General features: G+C 55.5%; 1 protein-coding gene across 7 annotated transcripts; it reads left to right on the top strand.

The window, feature by feature from the left end:
• Rarg (retinoic acid receptor gamma) lies at positions 1-21,877 on the top strand. 7 transcript variants are annotated; one of them, XM_052749063.1, is made up of 12 exons: positions 1-237; positions 693-816; positions 974-1,031; positions 1,130-1,240; positions 4,738-5,063; positions 15,825-15,973; positions 16,602-16,743; positions 17,395-17,555; positions 17,658-17,834; positions 18,091-18,295; positions 18,752-18,910; positions 20,641-21,877. In XM_052749063.1, exons 5-12 carry the CDS (start codon positions 4,880-4,882, stop codon positions 20,838-20,840), a joined length of 1,377 nt encoding a protein of 458 aa, XP_052605023.1. In that variant the 5' UTR covers positions 1-237; positions 693-816; positions 974-1,031; positions 1,130-1,240; positions 4,738-4,879; the 3' UTR covers positions 20,841-21,877. The 7 variants fall into 7 exon arrangements, with proteins under 7 accessions (XP_052605023.1, XP_052605022.1, XP_052605024.1 ...); XM_052749062.1 differs by lacking the exon at positions 693-816; XM_052749064.1 differs by lacking the exons at positions 693-816; positions 1,130-1,240.
• The last annotated feature ends 2,900 nt before the right edge of the window (positions 21,878-24,777 follow it).

Below are 24,777 nucleotides of genomic sequence, written 5' to 3'. Positions count from 1 at the left end.
TCCCCGCCTGCGGAGTCAGTGTGCGGTTTGGGAGAAAATGTGTCGGATATTTTGGGGCGGTCACGTGGGCGGGCGGGCTCCGAGAGGCCCCGGGATTGTCCCAGCCTAGAGCCGTGCCCCCCCCCCGGAGCCCCCCGTTACCGCGAGCCCCTAACACCTCGGCGCTCCATCCCCGAGACCGCCCGACGCCGGGACCTCGGGGCTCCGCGGCCTGCCTTCCCCCGCCCTCCCCTCCAGGTGAGTCAGGCGGGGAAGCCGGCTCGCCCGCCCGCCCGCCCGCCCGCCCTCCGGCCGTGGACGCCGGGGTCCTCCGCTGAAGTGAGCCGGGGGCGGGGGCGTCGGGAGCCTCGGGGGTCCTTTTCCTCCGGGGGTGGCCCGGCTGCGAGCCGGGTTTGCTAGGGAGCCTTCTGCCCCAACTTGGGAGTCAGTCGTGACCTGGGAAGGGGAAGGGAAGATTTTAGGCAGACTGAGGATGAGCCCGGGTTATCTGCCCTTGATTTTTGGTGAGTATTGGGGGGAGAGCATTTGGGAAAGTCTCGGGCAAGCGAACCTGTCTTGCACTCGGAATGTCAGAGAAGACGAGGTTCCCTCCGGTGAGAAAGGATGGCATTCTTCCACTCCCCGGGGGGTACTGAAGGGTGGATCTGATGGTCCAAGTCCCCTTCCGCCAATGGAAGGGCACGTCTCTGCAGATGGACCATGAAAGGGTCGAGCAAGTGGTCCTGGCTATCTGGGTCCGGAGCTGGGAGGAAAAGTGGTCTGTGGAGTTTGGACTGCAGGGTCAGGGTTCCCTCTGACCTATCCCCAGCTACACAAGTAAGCCAGAGAAGTGTGGGTGTGTGGGGGGAGTTGGCTCTTTTGGAGTATTCTAGAGGGGAAGCCCCAATGGAACAAAGAGAGTTGGGACACTGGGACAGGTTCGGGAGTCCTAGTCCTGGAGTGCCACTGACAGAACTTTTCTTGTTTCCACCAGGTCCCCTCACCTCAGCCTGGCCCAGTATGTAGGAGGGAATCTCTGCAGAGGCCAGTGGGTAAGAATACGCCTAGTTGGTGGTCATAGGGAGGGAGCAGCAGGGATGTCTGAGGAGGGGACTCCAGGACAAAATGCTCAGATAACACCCTCTTTTAGGGCTCCAGCCTGGGGCAGTTGGAATCCTACTCCTCAAAGGCTGAGGAAGCTCCTGCCCTTATGGTCATTCTTCAAATACTGAGTTGAGGTTGAGGACCACAGCCATTGTCAGTAAGGAGAAGACTGGAGGGGGGGGGGGGGCTAAGGGGAGGGAGTGTGTGTGTCCAGGGTGCTCGAAGCTTGGGTATCCCAAACACCACACACACACACACACACACACACACACACACACACACACACACACACACGCATATACACACAGTGACTTAGAACTGGTAGGCAGCACAGGCCACGCCCCCTGCAACCCCGGCACACCCCCACCTCTGGCTCGGAAAGCCACCTAACTGGCACCTCCAGTTCCCCCCTCTGCCCCACCCTGCCCGTGCCCTCTGATGCCCACACACATTCCACGGGCATTGCCTGCCTGCCTCCTGGGTACTGCCTCTCCCTGGGGCCAGTGTGTTAGAGGGAGGGCACCTGAGGATGAGAGGTGGGGAATGGAGGGTCTAGACTCCCCCAACCATGGCAGGGAGCCAGGGAAGCCAGGCTCACTGCTGTCTCCTGGAGAGCGGGCCGGGGACTCAGGCTAGAGCAGAGGATGCCTGGGTTCTCCTCCGCCCATTCTGGAGATGGGGTCATGGAAAAAGGTGGTCGTGTTTATACAGAGGGGAGGGGGGCAGCGGGTGGAGAGCAGTTGACAACAGCAGCTTTGTTCCAGGCTCCGGAGCGGGCATGGCAGCAGGGAGACGCCCCCCTCCATCCGGCAGCCCCCTTCATCCATGCCCTCCCCTCAGCTCCACCTCATCTCTAAGAGAAGCAGCTTTGTAAGAACCCTTTCCCCAAGTCAGTTGCCCCGCCCTCCAGGCCGCACCATCTGAGGTGGCATCCTGGAAGAGGGATGTGCCCTCTGTCCTCTGCAGGTCCCCAGAGGACCCAGACAGTCAAGGCCCTCCTTTAGGATTTCTTTTCACTCTGCTACCTTCAGTTTCTTGCTGTCTTTTTCTACCTGGGACTGGAGCGCACACCCCCCACCCTCTTCCCAGAGAGACCAGACTTGAGAGAGAGGAAGCTTTGCTACCTTCCTTCCTCCTTACTTCCAAGTCTCCCCTCCCAGGAGGTTGAGGATGAAGGCCAGGGCCAGCGAGAGTTGGCTTGTCCTTTGCTTAACTCAGAGTATCCTTGGTGGGGACAAGGGGTGGGGGGCTGAGGGGGTAGGGAGGCTGAGCATCCCTCCCTGGTACCTCCTGTTGAAGCCCTGCCTTACCCTGGAGGTCTGTTTCCCATCTGTAGGTAAGATGCCATGACAAGGATTGCTGGAGTAGAGAACCTATTCCCAGTCTATGCAGAATCTGGGGAAAAAACTGGGTTGGGGGTGATCTACTAGTTCATCGCTCTTGGCGTCGGAGGGGTTAATCCACCTGGAATGTAGCCCAGCCTGTTGAGCTATGGCTCAGGGGCCTTAGGGGCCCTGGACTCCTGGCTCCACCAGGGTTTAATTTGGGATGAGGACCTCATGGACGAGGGAAGGAAAAGGAGAAGGGTCCCGGAGGCTCGGAGTTAATACTTCAGGACTCTGGGGAGCACTGGGGTAAAGAGTTGGAGGATCCTGAGCCTATGGGTGGTACTGAGTGAGGAATGGGGGGTCCTTCACACATGGGAGCTGAGTGACGGGCAGTGGTGTTGGGGTTTGAGTTCTTGTGATAGTTTATTTGGAGGAGTTTGGAGTTTGAGAGAGATGAGAGAGGAGGAAAAAGCAGAGATACAAAGAACAGCCAGAGACGCTGCTGGTCCTAGAAACAATTACTAATGGAAGGAGATGTAGACCTGACTGTGGCCCACCTGTGCGGTGCCCATGCTGTGGTCCTCCGCCCTTCTTCCTCCCTTGGGTTCTGGTTCCTGGAGCCCCTCTCCCAGCCCATGAACTTACATGGTAGATGGTTGTAGAGATTCTGAAGAGCTCCTCTGCCTTTGCCGCAGCATTACCGTGGGAACCACAGGCCAGGCTGGGATTTCCCTGTCCTCTCTCTCAGGCTTCCTTTCTTCTGGGTTCAGGTTAAACATTTCTGGGGTGGGGAGAAGCTACATTGGAGGTAGGAAAGAATGTAGCAGAGTTTTCTGGGGGCCTAGAGAAAGAGGAGGAGGAAGAGGAGCAGCAGCACCCACTGAGGATGAGGAGGGGACTTTCTGGGATCGTAGTTATCTCAGAGTTCCACCAGCACCCCTGATTAAAAAGAGAGTGTAGAGGGCATAGGGGGTGTAGGCTGACTGTGGGATGGTTGGTGACAGAGAAAGAGTTGGGAGGGGAAACAGAAGGAGTATTGAGGAAGACAGAGAAAGGAAATGATAATTAAAAAGAGGCATGCAGGAAGTGCGAAGTATAAAATATTGACGTAGCATTTAACACGTGCCCTACTTTATCCTAAACACTCTGCGAGTGATGAGTTATTGAACCCTCGCAACAACCTTACCACCAGGTGGGCCCTATTATTCTCAGGTGGTAGATGGAGAAACTGAGGCACAGAGAGATGAAATGAGTCCTCCCAAGTTCCACAGCCAGTAAGTGGGGACGTCAATTCAGGGAGTTTGCGTGTGACCATTGCACTGTACTCTTCAGAGGTCACAGCAGAGATAGCGCCTTGCTGCCCCCGAGGTGGTAGAGTTAGAATTGATTTATCTTTCATTTGTTTACTTTTTGTTTGCTTGTTTATTTAATTTTGGTTTTTAGAGAAAGGGTTTCTCTGTGTAACAGTCCTGGTTGTCCTGGAACTCGCTCTGTAGACCAGGCTGGCCTGCAACTCACAGAGGTCCGCCTGCCTCTGCCTCTCGAGTGCTGGGATTAAAGGTGTGAACCACCACGGCCACCACTCTGCTATTTTTTTATTTTGAGGCATGATCTTGCCTCCAACTCAGAGAGATCTGCCTGCCTGTGCCTCATGGGTACTGGAATCAAAGGTTAGATTAGAGTTAAAAGTGAACATCACCATACTTAGCTTGATTTTTTTTCCCCCTTCTGGTGCTGGGTATCAAACCCAGGATCTTGCACTTGCTACATGCTAAGTAAGTGATCCACTACTGAGCTATTGAGTGTTTGAATCTTGACTCCACATCCCCTGCCCCCCTTCGGGTGTTTCCAGACAGGGTTTCTCTGTGTAATTTTGGTGCCTGTCCTGGAGCTCACTCTGTAGACCAGGCTGGCCTCGAACTCAGAGATCCGCCTGGCTCTGCCTCCCGAGTGCTGCTGTCCATTTAAAGCCATGTGACCTTAAGTCAGTCACTACATTTTGGTGTCCTCAGCTGTAATATGGGAATAGTAAGTTCTCCTTCACGGTACAGATGTGAGGATTAAAGGAGATGTCTAGTTGCAACGCGTCAGTCTAGGAATCTCCCCACCAGAAGTTCTCAGATCGTTGTTCACCTCAGACACTCAGTTTACCCTTCCTTGGAGCTAAACTGAAGACTTCCTTAGCCTCTCTACCACTTTCTGCCCTACCCACTGATACTGCAAGTGCCCAAGCAAGGGTCATACAGGACCAGCTGAGGGAAGGTCATGTCCTTGGGCCTCAGAGTGAGTGTTCTCTTACCTTTCCTTTTTCTTTATTTCTTTCTAGGACCCTTGGAGACCCAGTGGGCAGGCCAGCCAGGGTGGGCACGGAGCCTCCCAGGCCAGGGCAGTGGGCATGGGCGGGGGCTGCAGCTGAAGACCACCCCCGCCCACTGCGGATTCCAAGGGATTCCCACACCGCCGCTGCCATGGCCACCAATAAGGAACGACTCTTTGCGACTGGTGCCCTGGGGCCTGGATCTGGTTACCCAGGAGCAGGCTTCCCCTTCGCCTTCCCAGGGGCACTCAGAGGGTCGCCACCGTTTGAAATGCTGAGTCCTAGCTTCCGGGGCCTGGGCCAGCCTGACCTCCCCAAGGAGATGGCCTCTCTGTGTGAGTCTCAGGGGTCTCGGGGAATGAGGGCAAATGGGTAGGGGGTGGTACAGAAAATGGGCGCCCTTGTTGGAAAGGTAGACAGGGGATGCAAAGTCTGATTGATAGATTGGTGGTGCATATGGGAGAGGGGTAGTGGGGGTGGAGTTGGACATGTTTTGAGAGTCTGTGAATGACAGTTCTGTTCAAATACGATCTCAAAGCAGAGGATCTAAAACTGCCTCCTGGGTCACCCGACTAGCAGAAGGGAACATGTTTGTGTAGACACCCGAGGGTGAGTCTGGTGTCCTTCAAGGCTGCATGCAGTTGGGAGGTGGAGGGAGACAGACCGGACCAGAGAACTTGAGAAATCAGTCAGCTGGCTCTGTGATGAAGAGGAGAGATGGAGGTTCTGAGGCTGCAAATAGTAAAGGAACTTAGTGCCAGGTGCCTAAGGATGTGTGGGGCGGGAAACGTTCTTATTTTTTTATTTTTTGGTTTTTCGAGTCAGGGTTTCTCCATGTAGTTTTCGCTCTGTAGACCAGGCTGGCCTCGAACTCACAGAGATCCACCTGGCTCTGCCTCCTGAGTGCTGGGATGTGAAGGTGTGCGCCACTGCCGCCCAGCGGGCTGGAAAGGTTCTTAAAGGTTCTGAGGAGGGCAGAAATAGCCTGATGACAAAGAGTTGGCTCTTGGTCCACAGAAAAATCTAGAACAGTTCAAGGGGTGCTCCAGAAGCTCCCTCCTCCTCAGCTACATGGTTCTGGACTTCTCCCCTCCCTCCAGGCCTGGAATAGTGCCCACACACTGTGCAGATCCCTACTTGTCCCCCAGGCCTGCCCTCCTTGCATTAAGCCTTTGAATGTTGACAGCTTGTAAGGCCTGAACCTCCTTTCTCTCCCTGGGAACCCTTCTTTGCCCACTTGGCGATTGTCCCTCCTGACCAGGCCCTGACAGATGGGAGATGGGGTGGGATGGGGTGCCTTGGCCTCTAGTTTCTGCCACAGGGGTCTGTGTATAATGTAAAGAGGTGAAGAAAAAGCTTTACCTGGAGGGCAGAAATAGAGACAGAAAAAAAAAGACAAAAAGATAAAGATACATTCTTTAGCTTGGCATGGTTGCTCACACCTTTAATTCCAGAACTCGAGAGGTGGGGTAGGGATCTCTGAGTTTGAGACCAGCCTGCTCTGCAGAATGAGTTCCAGGACAGCCGGGGCTACCCAGAGAAACCCTGTCTCAAACAACAACAAAAAAAGATATAGCTCTGAAGCTCAGTAGAAGAGGAGGGACCTTTGTCTGAGTCGGGGGGCACACCTGGAGGGCATGTAGATAGGGGGCTACACTGGGCTGGCAGCTCCACTGGACAGAGTGTGCTTATCCGGAAGTGTGTGTGTGTGTGTGTGTGTGTGTGTGTGTGTGTGCAGCATCTCTGAGACTGCTCATACACAGAATTCCAGTGTATGCAACAGTGTGAAGAATCAGGAGGTATTCAGGAGGGCTCTGGTGTTTGGTGGGGACAGCCTTGTGGCATGGCTGTTGTTCAACAGAGGTTACCATGTGGCGAGAGTACAGAGCGCTCTCTCTCTCTCTCTCTCTCTCTCTCTCTCTCTCTCTCTCTCTTTTAAACTTCAGCTAGACTCTTCTTCCTCAGTGTCATTCTATGAAATCTCCTGCACCAGGCAATGGGAATAAGCCTCATCTACCGTGAATAGATTTCTTGCAGAGAATCATACACTTTAATCTCTTGGGACTTGAACTTCCCAGGTTTTGTGGGAGGTAACTAAAGGAGCTGGAATGAAAAAGAATGACGAGAAAGACAGGGGTAGTAGGAAGAGTGCTCGGAGACATGGCCAGGACCCAGGGGAATTCTCCTTGTGCCCTCCTTGTACTCTGGATACCTGGAGATGGAGGTCGGGGTTCAAAGTGAGGTCAAGGAAGGAGAAAGTGCCAGGCTGAGGCAGTCCTGAAAGGCTGCTCTGAAGGATGAGAACTACAAGGAGAAATCCCAGAGAAGAGCTAGCACCCGGGAAGGCAGTCGTAGAGGGTGTGGCGAGCTAGCATAGAGGACAGGCCCAGGCAGGGAGGTAGCAGGTGGGGTGGGGAGGAGGGGAAGGTCTGGGTGCAGACAGTGTGCTTGGGGTGGGGCATCCAGCTCCCAGTGGTAGTGCAGAAGAGAGGAAGGAATCCTGGAGTTTAGGGAACCTCCCTTGGTGGGGGAGTAACTGGCCAGAGGATGAGAGAGAGCCACCTCTCCCTTTGTTTGATTTGCTGTCCCCTTTTGGCTGTGATGATCGATCATACATGGGAGGGGTGCATTAGATTCATCGATTTGCCGCCACACCTACACTCACCTTGAATCTGTGTCTCCCATTACATTCTCTCATACAACCCCCTCTCACTCACATAGGGTACGAAAGGTGGTTTAAGAAGGGGCTTCTCCTTGGGGGCTGGTTTCTGGGTCTTATTGAAGAGTCAGCACTCGGCACCTTGGGTGTATGTATATATTATATATATATCCCTGTTGAGAGGTCTTGCTCCACCTCTTAGGGCTCTCCTGGGGCCTCAGTGGGTGAGGCAGGCATTTTAGAACCCCGTGGTGGAGGAAGGGAGAGGAGAGGGGAGCATGTGCTGCTGGCTGAGCTAGGCAAGCTTAGGCCTGTGTGCATGGAAAACAGGGGAGTGTATGGGCATGCGCACCTGTGTGTATGCATGCATGCATGCATGTGAATGAAAGGCGTTCTGTCTGTACCTCTGATATATTTGCTTTTCAAGACGACGGGGATAGAGTGTGCAGGCGGAGAAGGGATCCTGTGGTCTTGAAGACCTGGCCCAGTCTGTCCTCCAAATGTTGTGGTGGTGATAACTTCCATGTCTGTGGGGCAGGGAGCCCAGACTCCACCGTACTGAGTTACTTGGAGACACTTGAAGGCCGACTGGCACAAGGAGCCCTATTTAAACTGGAGATGCCCACTCCTGAACCGGCGGGGCAGCTAGCTGTACAGGTGCAGACCCAGAGAGGGCCCAGGCACTGGAGGAAAAAGCAAGGGGAGTGAGCTGTGGTAGTTGAAAGTGGCAAGCAGGCGGCAGCGAGGTCTCCTCCAGGAAAGAAACCCCAGTGGCTGCCTCTTTCCCCTCCCCTCCCAGTCTCTCCTCCTCGGGCTCCAACTCCAGCTCCAGGCCGACACAAACGGGGCTTTGATTGCAACAGGAAACCTCTCCGGCGGGGGGAGCCGAGCTTGCCGCCGCCGCTGGGGCCCAGGCGGCACCCCCCCCTCTCCGGGCCCCCTACCCTGTCCCAGCCCCCATCCAGCCGAGAGTTCCTCGTGTCCTTGCTTTGGACCTCTCCCTTCCTTTCACACCTCCCTCTGCTACCCCCTCCTTCTCTTCAGAAGACCCTCCTAGCGCTCTTCAGGTGGGACCTGTCCTGTAGGACCAACCCTCTTGGGCGGGGCCTACTTCAGTTTGAAGTCGCCCTTCAGTTTTTGGAGTAAGGTTTTGGAAGGAAGGGAGTTACTAAGCCAGAAGAATGCCAAGCCAGTGATCCCCAAACCTCATCTAGAGGAGGCAGGATGGGGAGAGAGAAGAAGATTTAGCTGTCTCGCTCCCTGAACCTAGTCCTGGCCAAACTCAATCTCTGCCAGGGGCTGGTGGAGCTCTGAGGGGTGACCAGGCTGGAAGCTGTCTCGGTGGGGGAGGGGCACATTCTTTGCCCCTGGGACCAAAGCTTTTCGAGGATCTAGCTGGGAGGGGGTGCACCCTAGTGGTGGGGATCATAGGGAAGGGGGTGAGTCAGGCACCAGCCCCCCTTCATACCCTCACCAAGGCTGGCGGGGGAACATCTGGTTCCCATGAAATGCTAGAAGGCTAATGGGTCTAATTGCTGCAATAAGGGGCGTGGGGGGGCGCTTTGGGGAAAAGAGGGGCACAACCCCCCCATTTTACTTTCAATCCAAGGCTGTACTGTGTCTTGAATAAGGAGCTGGGGTTGATGGGATGTGTTGGCCTGATACCCTAATGCCTGGTCCTCAGGCCCCTTTCCCAGCAATGCTTTCGAAGCACACAGAGATGGGGTGATGAGGAGTGGGGTGCATCTGGTGAAGAGAAAGGGGGGGGCTTTTGAGAACTCACGGCTTCCTGGAGCCCTCCCCCTACTCTTGTGCCCTCCTCCCAACCCCCTCCCTGTGGCCTGGCCACTTCTGGTTCTAATTACCAACCAGGCAGGCCTGACTTAATTGGGACCTTTCAGATTTCGGAGGGGGAAGGGGAACTTACAAGCCCGGAGTTGACTCGTCAAGGCCTTTTTCTCCTTGTTTTTTTGGGGTACTCTTCCTTTTCTACGTTTTTCCTCCTGGCCCTATTCCAATCCAGGCACTTACTCGCCTTTTTGTTGTGGGATGGGGTGTGCGGTTGGGTTCAGAAATGGAGTGTTAGGGTTGGGTCACCAAGGGAAAGTTCACACTAGGTTGGAAAGATCTTGTCTTCCGTTTCATCCCTGCGAGCTCCCAGCTTGCCCGTCCGTCCACCCCAGCCCACCGTCGCCATCCGCATTTTAGGCCCTCCTCCCCAGCCCTGCCCCCCCTGAGTCCCTGGCAGCCGCCCGGCCCCCCTCCCCCGCTCCCTCCTTCCTTGCCTACTCTGGCACCCCTTCCTGCTTTTGCTTCTTCCAGCAGGCGCCCCACTCTCTCAGCACCCCAGTGCGACCCCGACTCGGTACAGCAGATTCTTAGAAAAGTGCGCCCCGCCCTGGCTGAGCCACAGCCGCCGGGCGGGGGAAGGGGTCGGGCCGGGCGCTGCTCCCGCTCCCGGGCGCTCCCCGTGTGAGCGGTGCTGACAGAGCCGGCTGGGCCGGCCCGCCGGGCGGTCGGGCGGCCGGGCGGCCGGCGGGCGGGCGGGGCGCGGGGGAGGGGGCGGTTTCCGGGAGTCGCCGCCGCCACTGGCCTTGTCCCAGGGCCAGGGTCCCCGATCCGAGGCGGCCTGGCAAGGGCCAGCTTCTGACGTGGCCAGCCCTCATCCTCTGCTCCCGGCGAGGGTGCTCCCCCCGGGGGGGGGGCACTCCAGGTGGCACGGAGGGAGGAGGGGCAGCTCTTTCCTACGGTGGGGGTAAAAGTGACCCTGAGCAGTGGGTGACCAGCGGGGCAGTTACGGCGAAGGAGGGCCTGTAGCACAGTGCACACCCGGGGTAGGGGCAGTTGTCATGGGCGCGGGGGGGCGGGTAGGGGGCAGATGCGTCTGAGTTGGCACTGTAGGGACAGTTTAGGGGGTAGTTTGGCGTTCCAGAAGTGAAGTCAGGTTCCGGGAGAGGGCATGGAGGGGGGTAGTCGAGGCACTTTGGGAGTGTCAGTCGCGGGATAGAGCTTCGGGGACTTTGAGGGAGGCGGCCCAGCCCTCGGCGGCGGCGGCGGCGGCGGCGGAGGAAGGATAGCCGGAGCTGGGAGGGGGCGGGACGGCAGGGGGGGGGACTCCGCTGCGGAGCTGGCGACGGCCTGGGCGGGGTGGGGCGGGGCCGGGTCAGGAGGAGGTGAGCGCGCCCGGCCACCCGCCCCGAGGGGGGTTCCCGGAGAGTTCACCGCGGGAGCGCGCTCTGGCCCCTGGACCGGGGGTGGGAAGGACGGGAAGGAAGGAGGCGGCCGCGCGCGCCGAGCCGCAGGAATGCAGCGTTCGGCTCCCAGGCGCGCGCGCGCGGCCGAGCGCGAGCGCGAGCGCGCACAGAGGGAGAAGGAGGAGGAGCCCGGCCTGGGAATGAGGGGGGTGGAGGAGGTAAGGCAGGTCCTCCGGCTCTGGAGAGCCGCGGCGCGCGGGCATTTCAAGGTTCCCCTCTACGCAGTCATCCTTAACACTCTTTGCCTGTGTTGACTTGTATGCCGGAGAAAGGGTTGAAGGGAGGGGAAGACGCTGTGAAAGGAAATGCATGTATTTGGTTCCTCCACTCCTTCCCCCAATCCCAACCTGGGCACGCGCCTGAGTGCAAATGCGTGCAAAACCTCCGGACTGTGGAGAGAACAGGGTTGCAAGCATTTCCCGGAGCCAGGTGTATTTGCACAAATTCGGGCACCTATGAATTTATGTGGGTGCAGATATGCTTGTTCACTATTGCACATTTGCAAATTTGTGTAGCCTGCCAAAATAAACGCATGCACAGATGTATGTCTAAGCAAGCAAGCGCGCCGCTCAGCGAGCAGATGTATGTGAATGTGTATGTGCTCCACTCCCCGCTCTGCTCATCTTGGTGCCCGGCCCCCTTCGCTCTCCAAGCCCCACCCCCATCCCTCCAGGCTCTGCTTTTACAAAAGGTCTCCACAGTGCTTGCTGCCCAGGCACCCTAAGTGAGCCAGACGGAGGCAGAAGCTGCTGCTTCGCCTTCGTGCCCCGCCCAGTCCCTTTCCCTTGCTGGGGATCCCCCTCTTCCCCGCCCACCCCTTACCCCCCATGCATCTCAGCGCCCTATGCTAGCCCTCCCCCTCCCCCCTCCAGGAGCAGGGCGCTGCGGGGGGAGGAGGGGGAATGGGCTGCGGGTCCTTGGTATTCTAGCACCCAGTTTCTCTCCAAGCCGGGTCGCGATGTACGACTGCATGGAATCGTTTGCCCCGGGTCCGCGACGGCTGTATGGGGCCGCCGGGCCCGGGGCGGGCTTGCTACGCAGAGCCACTGGCAGCTCCTGTTTCGCCGGACTTGAGTCTTTTGCCTGGGCGCAACCTGCCAGTCTACAATGTAGGTATTCGAGTTTGGGGGGTCGGGTATTGGGTGCACGAGAAGCTGGTGCTTACTGTTTCCGTGTGTAAAGTTTGGAGCTGGGGTGCAGGCGGGTATTCTGGTCCTTTCTGTGTGAGGTACTGGCCCTTTAAACATGAGGGCCTCCGAGTCCGTCTCCTTTGCGTGAGTGCTGTCGTGTTTGGAGTTGTGTGTGGTTTTTATGGTGGATATTTAGCCAGTGCTTTGGTTGATGCCACTCCCGAGTCCCTGAGGATAGGAGAGACTGATGTATATTGCTAGTGTGTCCTGAGTTTTTAGTCTCGGAGGGCTATGGCACCCTGGACCGGGGGTGGCGTTTGTAAAGTCCATGCGGGAAGTTGGGAGCAAAAAAAAAAAATCGCAGAGCCTGTGAATCTCTGGCTGGTTCAGACCTTTGCCTATGAGATGTGGGTGTGGAGCAGGGGGTCTCTCTATCCACTGACACCCCCCGCGCCGGGGTTGGCAGATGTGCGTGACCCAGTGTGGGGATGTTTGTGGCGTGAGGTCGGGAGGGCGTGTGCCTTGCGTGGCTGCGGGGGCGGTTTTGGAAAGTGCTGTGTTCTAGAGAGCATCCTGTGTGCTCTGCTTGTGGGGTGCAAGGAGTGTGCACAGAAGAACGAGAAAGCTGGATTCTGTGTTTATCCTCATTAAAACAAGCAAACAAAAACTGGAAGCGTGTATTCCGTGGTCTTGACAGATGACTTTTTTTTTCCCCCTATGGTTCCAACACACAACTTCAGCAGGAAGCCAAAAGTTTAAAGCCAAGTGTATGGAGTGGGGAGTGGTCTGGAAGTGACAGCCGGTAGGGGAGAGCAATCGTAAGGCCCCCAAATATACATCTTTCCCTTCTCTGTAATGGGAGATGCCAGGCATGGGGCCCTGGAACCCCTTTCCAGAGCGGTAATAAAAAGCTGGGGACTGAGAGGCAGTAAAAATAAAGTCCAGATGAGAAGCGGCTTTGAAGCCTGGGCCACAGGGCCTGGCGGGGGTGGGCTGTGAGAAGGGGCTGGGATAGGAGCTTGGAACACCCCCCAGATTTACTGGGAGTTGGCACTGCTCTCGCAGCCCGGGTACGGATGACTGCAGACCTAGGCTCGGGGGCACTCTGGGAAGGGGCGGGCAGCGGGCGGGGTGGCTGGCGCTGGGGGAGTGCGCACGCCGGGTCACTGAGCCCCCGCCAACGCGCCTCGCTCCTTGGCACTCGGCAGCGCTGTTTACAAGTTCAGATTTTTTTTTTTTTTTTTTTTTTTTTGTTCCAGGGCAGAGCTGCTCAGATTTAACAACTGGGAGAGTGCAAAAGGGAGGTAGCAGACAGGAGACAGTACTGGGATTGGGTGGGATGAGAACTGAAGTGTGCTCTTTAAAGGGTGAGAAAACATGGTACTAATACATTGCACCAAATTTCTGTGAATTCTTAACCTTGTCATGCCCAGTATAATGGGGGATTGGGCACACTGGTTTGAGGTAGAGGTATCTTGGGGTGGAGGTTGGCCGCAGGAGCCTGGGCAGGGACCATTTCGACCCCTAGGACCGTTTGGGCTTGGTAGTTCAATGTTTTTGCATTTTAGTTTGAGCCAGTAAGTCTGGCCAGTAGGGTCCTGGTAGGCACACAAAACCATCCGCAGGCCTCCTGCCACACTCTCAGAGAGGAAAAGTGGTGTGGAGTAGAGCTGGATGGTATGTTTGTGACATCTGGATGGGGACTTCGGTGTCCTGGTGTTGTGCTGGCTGGCTGCGGTGTTTCTATGGTGGTGGAGCTGTTGGCTTGTATAGGTGTCGCCCGGTGTTGGGTGGTGTGCTCCACCTACAAGGAGTAAGTGTGGCTTGATGTCTGTGAGTTCCTCTGTTTAGAGGGCTGGCCCTAGCTAAGGAGCCCACAGTCAGTCTGCCTGCTTGTGTGTGTCTGTGTGACGTGGGCCTCCAAAAGTGTGTCTTCAAGGAGATGTGTGCTAGATTGTGAATCCAGGCAGCTCAGCTCTGGGCCTCGCAGCTGGGAGCGTTTACAGCCGGTTATAAAGAGTTTGTTTGAAGCTCCGCTCAGCCTGGCCAGGAATTTCCTCAATTTCAGCAATTTGGGCTTTAAAAGGAGAAAACCCCAGAGCCCACCCCCTCCTCCTCGGCAGGGGCCCCTTCCTAGCCCAGGAACAGCATCCCAACGTAGAGGTCTCGCCTTGGGGTTGAAGAGGGGATCACCCTGCTTCCCAGGAGACCCTGTTAGCATTTTAGCTCTCCCCACCCACAGTGACCTCAGAGCCATCAGATTGCATTTTAGGAGACAGGGGGCAGGGATGTATGTGCCAGAGGGGTGTCGAGAGTGGGTGACGGTACCACTCAGATGGGAGAAGCTGTCCAAGGGCAGGCTCTCTTATAATTGGCTGGTGCTACCCCATGCCAGTCTGACCGCACCCAGGCCTTGCGCAAGAGAGGAAATGAGGAAATGGGGTAGTGCTCTGTGGGCAGGGAGGGCGTCAGCCTAGGAGAGAGTACCACACCACGCACAGGCCTGTGGGCAAGGCACATGCTCTGGGGACCCCGGGATGGGCCTGAAAGAGCAAGGACCCGAAAGGCATTCCAGTCCTTCCCACGCCTCTCAGCACCTACGGCACAGGCAGCCCTGCCCCCAGTCTTGAATAAACTCCCAGCACCCTTCTGCCCCTACTCCTTTTCGGGGGATCTAACGCCATCAGGATTCTTATGCTAATTGAGTATGTGGTGGTGGGGTGGGGGGGTGGGGAGGGCTTCCCTCTTTGTAAGGTGGGTGGAGCTGGTCTGGAACCCTAGCTTTTGGGCCTGCCCCTCAGTGCCTGGGTCGGGTGGACTTGTGGCCAGGTGGGCTACCGAGGGTGGGAGGAAGGACAGGCACTGGTTCAGGTGACACTGAAGGTGATTTCACTCACTGCTTCCAGTCGCTTGGGCCCTCCAAATGTGGGCCACAGGTCCTGCAGGCCCAGTAATTTTCAAATGCCCTGAGCCTCTGAGGATGAGCCCCACACTCACACAGCCTGTGGCATGTACCTGTCAGCCTCCCCTATAAAATGTGGGCTCCCCCTACTCTGGGCCTAGGCTAAGACTCCTTACAAACTACAGTTGCTGTTTTCTGAGGCAGTTCAGGAGTGAAGCCTGGCCCAGAAAGAGTCTGGGATTGCTAGCTCCCTTCCCCCTCGGGCTCTGTTTACCCTAGGTCACCTGACTCTCTGCTTACCCCAAACTGCTCCTAGTCCTAAGGATCTGAGCAAATACCTGTCTCCCTCCAGCTTCTTTCACTAAAGGCCACTTAGCTATGGTCCGAGGACCTGAGAGCCTCACCTCCGCTGGCAGCTGGCAGCGTGAAACTGAGCTGCTCGCTCTGCTGGTAATGCTTCCCCTCTGACCCTGAGGAGTCTTTCAGGAGTGAATGAAATGAATGAAGTCACTCAGCCAGGTGCCAGCTGTAGGTGGCCTCCACATCTGCTGCCCACCCCCCAACTGTTCCAAAGGCTGAGGATGGTGGATCTCAAAGTTACCGGAGTGAGCCCTAACCCTCCCACTCTCTGCCTTTTTTACATGTGTATGGGTGTTTTGCCTGTATGTATTTTTGTGTATTGTGTGTGTGCCTGGTGCCTACAGACCAGAAGAGGGATCCCCTGGAACTGGAGTTACAAATGGTTGTACACCACTGTGTAGATGCTGGGAACTGAACACCCAATCTTCAGAAGAGCTGCCAGTGCTCTTAACCACTGAGTCATCTCTCCAACTTTATGATTGGGGAAACAGAAGCAGAGAAGTTAACTTCTAGGTTGGCCTTGGTCTGGAATTTGGAGAAATGAGCATTTAACGTAGAAGAATTGGCCAGGTGGGGGTTGAGGGGGTGGGGGTGGGCTGAGGGTGGGGGGCTGGTAGGGGCCTGAAATCCCAATAAGCTGCAGTGACAGCGGCTGCCTGGGCTTTCTGGGGGAGTACCTGCTAAGGGCTTATGCGCAGTGGTGACAGCAGCCTTCACCAGCAGGTTCAAAGGAAGAGAGGTCATTAGGTGAGGGTGCTTCTGCTGACCTTCTCATACTGGTTTTCCCCCAGCGGTGGAGACACAGAGCACTAGCTCAGAGGAAATGGTGCCCAGCTCTCCCTCGCCCCCACCACCACCTCGGGTCTATAAGCCATGCTTCGTATGCAATGACAAGTCCTCCGGTTACCACTACGGGGTCAGCTCATGTGAAGGCTGCAAGGTGTGTATATGGTGGGGAGAACTCAGAGTCACCCGGGGTAGGATCAGAGGTGGGTACACAGGCGAGGAGTTTAGCCCAGTGGGTAGAGTGCTTGCTTAGCATACACGAAACCTCAGCAGCACATAAAAGAGACCCGCTTATCAAAAACAGTGTTATGGAGGGAGCACCCTCACCTTTAGATGGGTTAGTAGGAAAAGGTGTTTGGTGCCAAGCCTGACACCTGAATTTTATCCCCAGGGGCCCACGTGTAGTGGAAGGAAAAAGTGACTACTCTGATTTCTACTGGCACCCTGGGGTTACACATGCACCCTGCACCCCCTAACACACACACAAAATAAATAAATATAGTGGAAAATATTTTAAAGATGGGGGACCCACGTGCTGTGTTCACATGAGTTTTGAGCATGGATGATGAACAGATTGGGTGATGTGCTGAGGCTGTAGCTCTGTGGTAGAATGCTTGCTAGCATGCAGAAGGCCCAGGCTTCAGTCACTCTCTGGCACTCCCCCCGCCATAAACAAACAAACAAAATGGACTGGGTCAGGCCTAGGCCACCTGTGCTGTTTGAGAAACACTGGTATTCCCAGCATCCTGTCTCAGCGACATTCCTCCTGCTCCCAAATTTAGGGCTTCTTCAGACGAAGCATCCAGAAAAACATGGTGTATACATGTCACCGCGACAAAAATTGTATCATCAACAAGGTCACCAGGAATCGCTGCCAGTACTGCCGGCTACAAAAGTGTTTCGAAGTGGGCATGTCCAAGGAAGGTAGGTTCTCTTGCATCCTGTCCCCTCCTGTGGCCTCCCCATTGCTGCCCAGTCTCCCTGACTCGGAGACCTGGCCTGCCCCATAGCCGCTTCCTTTCTGCAAGACCAGTCCTGTTCGATTCACCCTGTAGGCCACAGCCCTTGACCATTCTCTCCTCTCTCGACCATTCTTCTGAAACCTGGGCACGAGGGTTTCTCTTCCTTCTGTCTGGTGGGGCAGGAGGGTTGGTCTGGCCCCTCCCCGCCTCCTCCGTTCTTTCACAGGACAGATCCTGAGATGGCTCCCGGCTGGCCCCTCCTTTCCATCCCCCCCCACCACCATTGTGCTGCCAAGGCTATAAGTGGATATCCTGCCTGCATATCCTGCCCCCCCCTCAACCCCCAGCTCCTGCAGGGCAACCGGAAGGGCAGGATGGAGCCGAATTGGCCTGGGGAGGGAGCATGGCGGCAGGCCCTGGGTGGGGCTGGGGCAAACCAGCCTGGAAATAGGAGTTTATGTAGGAGATAGGGAAATTAAGGCACTAATTAGGGTTCCAGGGAAGAAATATATATTCTTACTAAGACCTGAGCACATTAAGCTAGGGTGAGAGAGGACATCCAAAAGGTGACTGAGGGGCCTGACCCTCCCCTCCCTTTGCCTCCAACTCCAAGCTGTAAGGAATGACCGAAACAAGAAGAAGAAAGAGGTGAAGGAAGAGGGCTCACCTGACAGCTACGAACTGAGTCCACAGTTAGAAGAACTCATCACCAAGGTCAGCAAAGCCCACCAGGAGACTTTCCCCTCGCTCTGCCAGCTGGGCAAGTACACCACGGTGAGGAGTGGGCAGAGGTGAGGTGAGGGCGCTGTGTGCCTCAGAATGGGCAGGGCACCCAGGGGGAGCCTTCCTGTTGTAACTCATCTTTACTCCCTGCAGAACTCCAGTGCAGATCACCGGGTACAGCTGGACCTGGGGCTGTGGGACAAGTTCAGCGAGCTGGCCACCAAGTGCATCATCAAGATCGTGGAGTTTGCTAAGCGGTTGCCCGGTTTTACAGGACTCAGCATTGCTGACCAGATCACTCTGCTCAAGGCTGCCTGCCTGGACATCTTAGTGAGTTAGGCCCACAGGTTCCGGACCATTTTCTGCCACCACTGTGCTTCTTCTCTACCAAAGATCTTTTTGTCTTGGTCTTTGCCTCCCGGTTCATCTAGCCTCCCCTTTCCAATCTCAGAGTCCCACCCTTCTGTCTTACTCCTTGGATTCAGGCTTTACTTCCAGTAGGGAACCAAACTCCCTTAGGAACTCATCCTCAGGGGCAGCACTAACCGTTGTCCTTACCCCACCCCACCCCCCCCACAACCTCCAGATGCTGCGAATCTGTACAAGGTACACCCCAGAGCAAGACACCATGACATTCTCGGATGGGCTGACGCTGAACCGTACCCAGATGCACAATGCTGGCTTTGGGCCCCTTACAGACCTCGTCTTTGCCTTTGCTGGGCAGCTCCTGCCCCTGGAGATGGATGACACGGAGACGGGGCTGCTCAGTGCCATCTGCCTTATCTGTGGAGGTGCGGGGGCGCCCCCTGGCGTCTGTATGGGTTCCCTTTCTCACCACACTCCATCCACATTGGTTCTCTGACCAGGTGGGGAAACATGAGGGTCTCCTCCTTTGGGATTGTCACCATGGACTCCGGCCCACAGACTTCTCAGATCGTGTATATCCTTGCTGGCTAACCAAGCTAAGGACAAAAGGAGGCAGAGTTCAGGGGACTCAGAAACCCTGGCCACAGTGCCGAGAGGGGAATCTAGTAGAAGAATCTAACCCAGAGCAAGGTCCTTGCTGAGTGTTTAAAGGCACAGGCCGGCCTTACGTCAGGGGAGATAACCTGGAGGGCTTGGGGACAACAGTGAAGGGCTGGTGAGACAGCCTGACTCTGAGGCCCTCAGAAGAAGGTCTGTTGGGGGGACAGCCCCCCGCCCCCCGCCAGTGTCCTTCCCTGTCTCATTCTATTGTCCTTGTATAGACCGCATGGACTTGGAGGAACCTGAGAAGGTAGATAAGCTGCAGGAGCCCTTGCTGGAAGCCCTGAGGCTTTATGCCCGGCGACGGAGACCCAGCCAACCCTACATGTTTCCAAGGATGCTTATGAAAATCACCGACCTCCGGGGCATCAGCACCAAGGGTTAGTTATGAGTCAGCCCCCTTCCCAGATCTGCAGGTCTCCTGAGTCACACAGGTGGGCAGGCACAGGCAGGAAGAGGCAGGGACTGGGAACCCAGTGAACTCCGTGGAGTCCTAGCTCGACTGTATCCTTCTGGGGAGATTTGAGACAAATTCTTTTCTGTTTTGGTTTGGTTACTGGTGTGTGTGTGTGTGTGTCTGTGTCTGTGTGTCTGTGTCTGTGTCTGTGTGTATTGCCAGGGGTAGAACCGTAGGCAATCGCTCTATGCGTAGTGATACCCCAGTCAGCCCTCCTTATTTTTCTGTTTGGAAACTGGGTGGGCTAAACCTAATCCTACCTCAAAAGCTTATCATAAAAACTAAATTAACTTACTACATAATGTACTTAGAGATTGGAATTAAGAACCTGGCATGGAGCCATGCATGATGAGTGGTAGTTCATGCATGTCATTTCAGCATTAGAGAGGCTGAGGCAGGAGGATTACTTTGAGCTGATGAGTTCAAGGCTATCCTGGACATTTCCATCATCACGGGGAGTTCCCTCGGGCAGTGCTGGCTCAGAAGGGTGCCTGTAACATCACGAGTACTTGATAAACATTACTTGTTATAAAAGTTATTAAGAACCGGCCTTGGAACAGCCGGAAAGCTCTGGATATTAGAACCTGACTGCTATGCTCTGTCATGGGGCTCGAAGTAGCATGCAGTGTGGTCTTCAAAAAATTTATTTATTCATTTATTGTTTATGGTGGGGTGTTCTTGTCGTTGTATGATGTAGGGTCAAAGGGTAACTCACGGGAGTCAGCTCTCCCTTCACATAGTAGTCCTTGGGTTGCCAGGCTCGGTAACAAATGCTTTTACTCACCGAGTTATCTTACTGGCCCTAAAAAAACGCTTTACTTGTTGTTCATTATTGTGTGTGCAGACGTGTGTGCCACAGTATGTGTGTGGAGGTCGGGAGACAACTCTGTGGAGTTGGTTCTCTCCTCTCGCCTCTCTGTGGGTTGTTGGGCTTGTGCTTATGTGAGCATATTACCCACGGAGCTGTCTGCCAATCGCACAAACCCACAGTGCAGTTTTGAAAAGATGCCGGGCGGTGGTGGCACACGCCTTTAACCCCAGCACTCGGGAGGCAGAGGCTGGTGGATCTCTGTGAGTTCGAGGCCAGCCTGGGCTACTGAGTGAGTTCCAGGACAGCCAGGGCTACACAGAGAAACCCTGTCTCAGGAAACCAAAAAGAAAAAAAATAAAGAAAGAAAAAAGAAAAGACATCCCGAAAACTGGTGGTACATGCCTGTAATTCCAACACACAGGAGGCAGAGGCAGGAGGATTGCTTCAAGTTCAAGGCTAGCCAGAGCAATATAGCAAGCTGAAGCTGCTTGCTTTGGCATTGACCTCTGACCCCCAGGATAGCTGTAGGTTTGAGGTTAGCTGACAGAGTTCCAGGACAACTAGGGCTGCACAGTAAGATCCTGTCTCTAAAAGAGGAGCAAAGAAAAAGAGAAAGCCTGAAATAATGAGGCAGCAGGCTGGGTGACGTGCCGGTAGAAGCTCTGGGCAGGGTAAGGGCACCTAGGAACCACACGGAAAGAGAGGAGAGCTAGGTACCGAGAAGTGATACGCCTGAGCCGGGAACACTTGTGAGTCACAGGGCAGTCGATTCAAGGAAGGTTGGGGCAGGGCCTCTACCCGTGTGCTTCTGCTCTTCCAAGCCTCTTCACTTCTCTGTGTAGGAGCAGAAAGGGCCATTACCCTGAAGATGGAGATTCCAGGCCCGATGCCCCCCCTGATCCGAGAGATGCTGGAGAACCCTGAAATGTTTGAGGACGATTCCTCGAAGCCTGGCCCCCAACCCAAGGCTTCCAGTGAGGATGAAGCTCCAGGCGGCCGGGGCAAAGGGGGCCAAAGTCCCCCACCTGACCAGGGCCCCTGACCTACCCCACTGTGGGGCTGGGCTCCAGGCAGCAGACTGACCATTCCCCAGACGCCACCAGTGACTGGGGGAGGACCTGCCCTGCCCACTCCTCACCTTTCCGATGAGCTCATTGTTTTGCCAAAGTTTCTAGGGGTGCCTGTGTTCATCCCTGTCCTGTTCTAACTGGCTCCCTCTACAGTCCTGGAGGACTGCCTTGCACCTCCCAGAAGAACCGGAGAAGGGGTGAGCCTGGGTCTGGACTCTAAAAAATCTCAGCACTGCCTTTCAGATTCAGGCTACAGGCTCCCCAGGCAGGAGGAAGCCCTGCCTTCCCACAGCCCCTTCCTCTGCCAGGTGCTTGGGCCTCTGGGAGCAAACAGGAACACTAGAGACCAAAAGGGGAGCCCTCAAGGAGGGCTGAGCCCACCCTTGTGCCCTGCCCTGGGTGCCCAATGCTGTGTGATGCCCCTGCCATGCACCCTGCCCCCGTGGCCCCATGCCCCTGCCAGGTGTAGGGCAGGCTGGACCCTGCATTTCTGGGGTGGGGCCTGAGGGTGAAGGGAGAAATGTAAGCCCTTTCTGGACCTCTCCGCTGAGGTACAGCACTCATCCTGGGCCCTCCATTTTACAAGCCCGTCCCTTAGCCCCGTCTCGTGCCTTGGCCTCCTGCCCCCATCTCAGCCACCAGGCAGGGACCCTCCTACACTACAGAGGGGCCAGGGATCCCTCTCCTAGTGCCTTCTACCCGTGACCCCCCAGAGCAGCTTGGCCCGGGGAGGGGAGATGCTGCTTAGCTGATCCCACCCTGACCCAGAGGAAGCCTCTATTTATTTATTAGCTTTTGTTTACACCCTGGAATGACCCCTTCCTCCGGGGGTCTTGGGAGGGGGAGCCCAGGGCCTCCGTGACCCCTCCCTTTTTCCCCCAAGCCCCCCCCCCCCCCGTATTTAGCTGCCAAATAAGATTCCTGCAGGCTCCCCCTTTTCTCTGGGGGGTCAGGGTGCTGTCCCCTCCCCTCTGTTTACATCTCCCCTCCCACCCCACCCCCGCTGTATCGCATATTGCTGAGTTTTCTATTTTTGCAAAATAAAGTGATGGAAACTCATGGGATGTGGCTCCCTCTAGGCCAAGTCAGCAAGTCAGGTCAGGGAAGTGACCTGCTGACCTGGAGAAGGAGCTGGGTGGGGCGGTAGAGCTGCTAATGGCCTTTATAGTTTTCTTAGGGGAGCAAAGAAAATAACAAAATGTGTTAGGTAGCAGTAGCAAGGAAGGGCTGGGAGGGCGCTGCAGGGGCCACACTCTGAAATGTTTGGCCTCCCCCAGCCCCCAGTGAGTTCTTACCTGTGGTGGGATCCTAATGGGCTCATGACAGGCTAAGTGTGTGTTTGCTCTCTCTGGGTGGGGATCTCCTGAAGTTTTATTTGGTTGGAACAGTTGTCCCTAGGCCCGGGAGAGAAGCGTAGCCCCACATCTAAGCTGCACTGGGTTTAGGGTTTGTTTGTTGATTTGTTTGTTTGAAATGGGGTCTTACTATACCTCAAACTGGCCTTCAACTAATAATCCTCCTACCTCAACCTCCTGAATGTTGGGATTACAGGCCTGAGCCACTGCTCCTGGCTCAGCAGCTACTGAGCTAGCTCTTAGGGGGCTCTTGCATCCTCGGTGCCCACACCATCACCTTATGACCCACTCACTCGAGCCTTCTCTCCCCACTGCAACCTCCCCTCCTTCCACGGCTCTCCGGTCACTTTGTCTCCTGATGTTCTCTACCTTCTGCAGACCTTAACTCTACCCCATGACTTTGGAAGACCGGCGCCCTCTGCCCCTTGCCCTCTGCCCCTTGCCCTCTGTGGTTCCCCCGACAGCCCCCAGCTCTGCCTTGGGACAGTGCTGTCCTACCTTGCTCTTGGATCTCTTCACCAGTGACCCGAGCATATGGGAAGGAGGTGGGTGTGGGGCAGGGGAGCCCTGAGAGGAGGGGGAAAAGCAGAAGAAGAAAGTGAAAGAAGATTCAGAGGAAACCACAGGGCCAGGGGAAAAGAGGGCATTGTCATGGTAACCACTGGTCGAGGGGGAGGGCAGAAGGTCTGGCTGTCCCACAGCCTGGAGCCTGCTAAGGCGCACCCAGAGGGGCACCTCCGGCCCAGCTGTCTCCCCCAGCGGCTTCACTTTCAGGAGCATCTATTGGGATAGGAACACTTTTGCCCTGTGACTGCAGCTGGGAAGCGGACAAGGGCCGAGTCCTTGCTCACTAGGAATGCTGCTTCCCGTAGGAAACCTCCGGGTCCCTTTCAGCGCTCTCGGTGGTCATTCCCATTTGCACTCACACAACCCCCATTTGCACTCACACAACCCGTTCCTTCTCCCTGTAGGCTTTTTCCCGCCTCAGCCCTAGCTGCAGCTCCTGCACTCTCCCTCCCTGTTCCCTCCGCTCTCTCCCAGGCCCTGGACCCCCAGCTGCACATCCAAGCCTCTCTAACATGCCAACTGTCTAGACCTTGTGTTTAATAATGCTTCCATTTCTTACCCCTAAGACTCCTCATTCCTGATGATAGTGTCTCTCTCCCTCTTTTCTCAGTGATGGAGGCTGAACCTGCATCCCCACCCTACCCCATCCTCTTATTGAAGCCATCTCATTCTTACAAGGGACAGTGAAAGGCAGCCATGGGAAGGATTAAAGCGGTGGTTCTCACCCTTCCCAGGGCTGTGACCCTTTAGTACAGCTCCTCATGTGGTGGTCACCCCCAACCGTAAAATTATTTTTGTTGCTACTTCATAACTAACTTTGCTACTGTTATGAATCATAATGTAAATACCCATGTTCTTCGATGGTCTTAGGTGACCCCTGTGAGCGGGTCCTTCCACCCCCAATGGGGTCATGACCCACTGGGTTAGACTACAGCTAAGGAATTTTACTGCTTCCTGTTTTTTTTTTTTTTTCTTTTTTCTGGAGCTGAGAACCGAACCCAGGGCCTTGTGCTTGCTAGGCAAGCGCTCTACCACTGAGCTAAATCCCCAACCCTTACTGCTTCCTGTTAAGGGAGAGAAAGCCAGGATCTTAAGTCAGGCAGGTTAGCTCCAGAGTCCCAAGTTCAGCTATGACACTGTTAGGAGTTTGAGATTCCTGGGACAAGACCCCCGACTCGATCCAGATTACAATTAGTTAAATTTATTGATACTGCTAGCAGGATAGTAATCTGAGCCAAACTAGAGACTGCCACCGAGGTGGGGTGAGGGAAGGATTTTTAAAGGTGAAAACCACAACATCTTGAGTGTCTGCACAAGCAAGCCAAGAGCTGTTTTGCTCTGCCACGATTAGGTGGTCAAGAAGACCTCAAAATGGTCCTTGAGTGTCTGCATGAGCAGGTGACAGGAGCCAAAAGGCAGTTAGCCATGTCATAACACAGCAGGTGGTCAGCCACGTCAACACAGCAGATGATGGTCACAGCGGTACATTTCTGGAGTGGGGGTCCCTGAGTCAGGGTTGCTGTGAACTTACCTTCCGGGGGACTGGAGTCAAGGGCAGCTGGTAAGTGGGTACCAAGGCCTAAAATTTGTAAGACAGAGGTGTTTTTTGTTTTGTTTTGTTTTTTAGCCATCACACCACCACAGTGGTCCCTGGGTTTCCAAAGGAGCCTATCTCAGTTCTCTCCTTTTCTTCCTGTCTGGCTCCTTCCTCCATGAGGCCTGGAGAGATCATCAGTTTTGGAGGGAGGATTCAAATTACAGCCCAGCCCCTTGCTACCTGGGTGACATTTTGCAAAGTTGGTCTCTCCTTGGTCTCCCAGCCTCTATCTCTGTGTCTGTGAGACTGGGGCAGGGGTGGAGGTGCTGCCTCTGTCTGATGTGGTTCCTGTGGCCCTTAACTGTAACTCCATAGTTAAACACATGAAGGATGCTCGGTGATGGGACTCCTGGGTGCTCACCAGCCCACTCCTATCTGCTCCACCTTCTG

This window comes from Peromyscus californicus, unplaced genomic scaffold (assembly GCF_007827085.1).
Source record: "Peromyscus californicus insignis strain IS unplaced genomic scaffold, ASM782708v3 Scaffold_20__1_contigs__length_68692818, whole genome shotgun sequence".
Taxonomy (NCBI): Eukaryota; Metazoa; Chordata; class Mammalia; order Rodentia; family Cricetidae; genus Peromyscus; species Peromyscus californicus.
The sequence above is the reverse complement of the archived record's forward strand: the minus strand, read 5'-3'. Positions and strand labels throughout refer to the sequence as shown.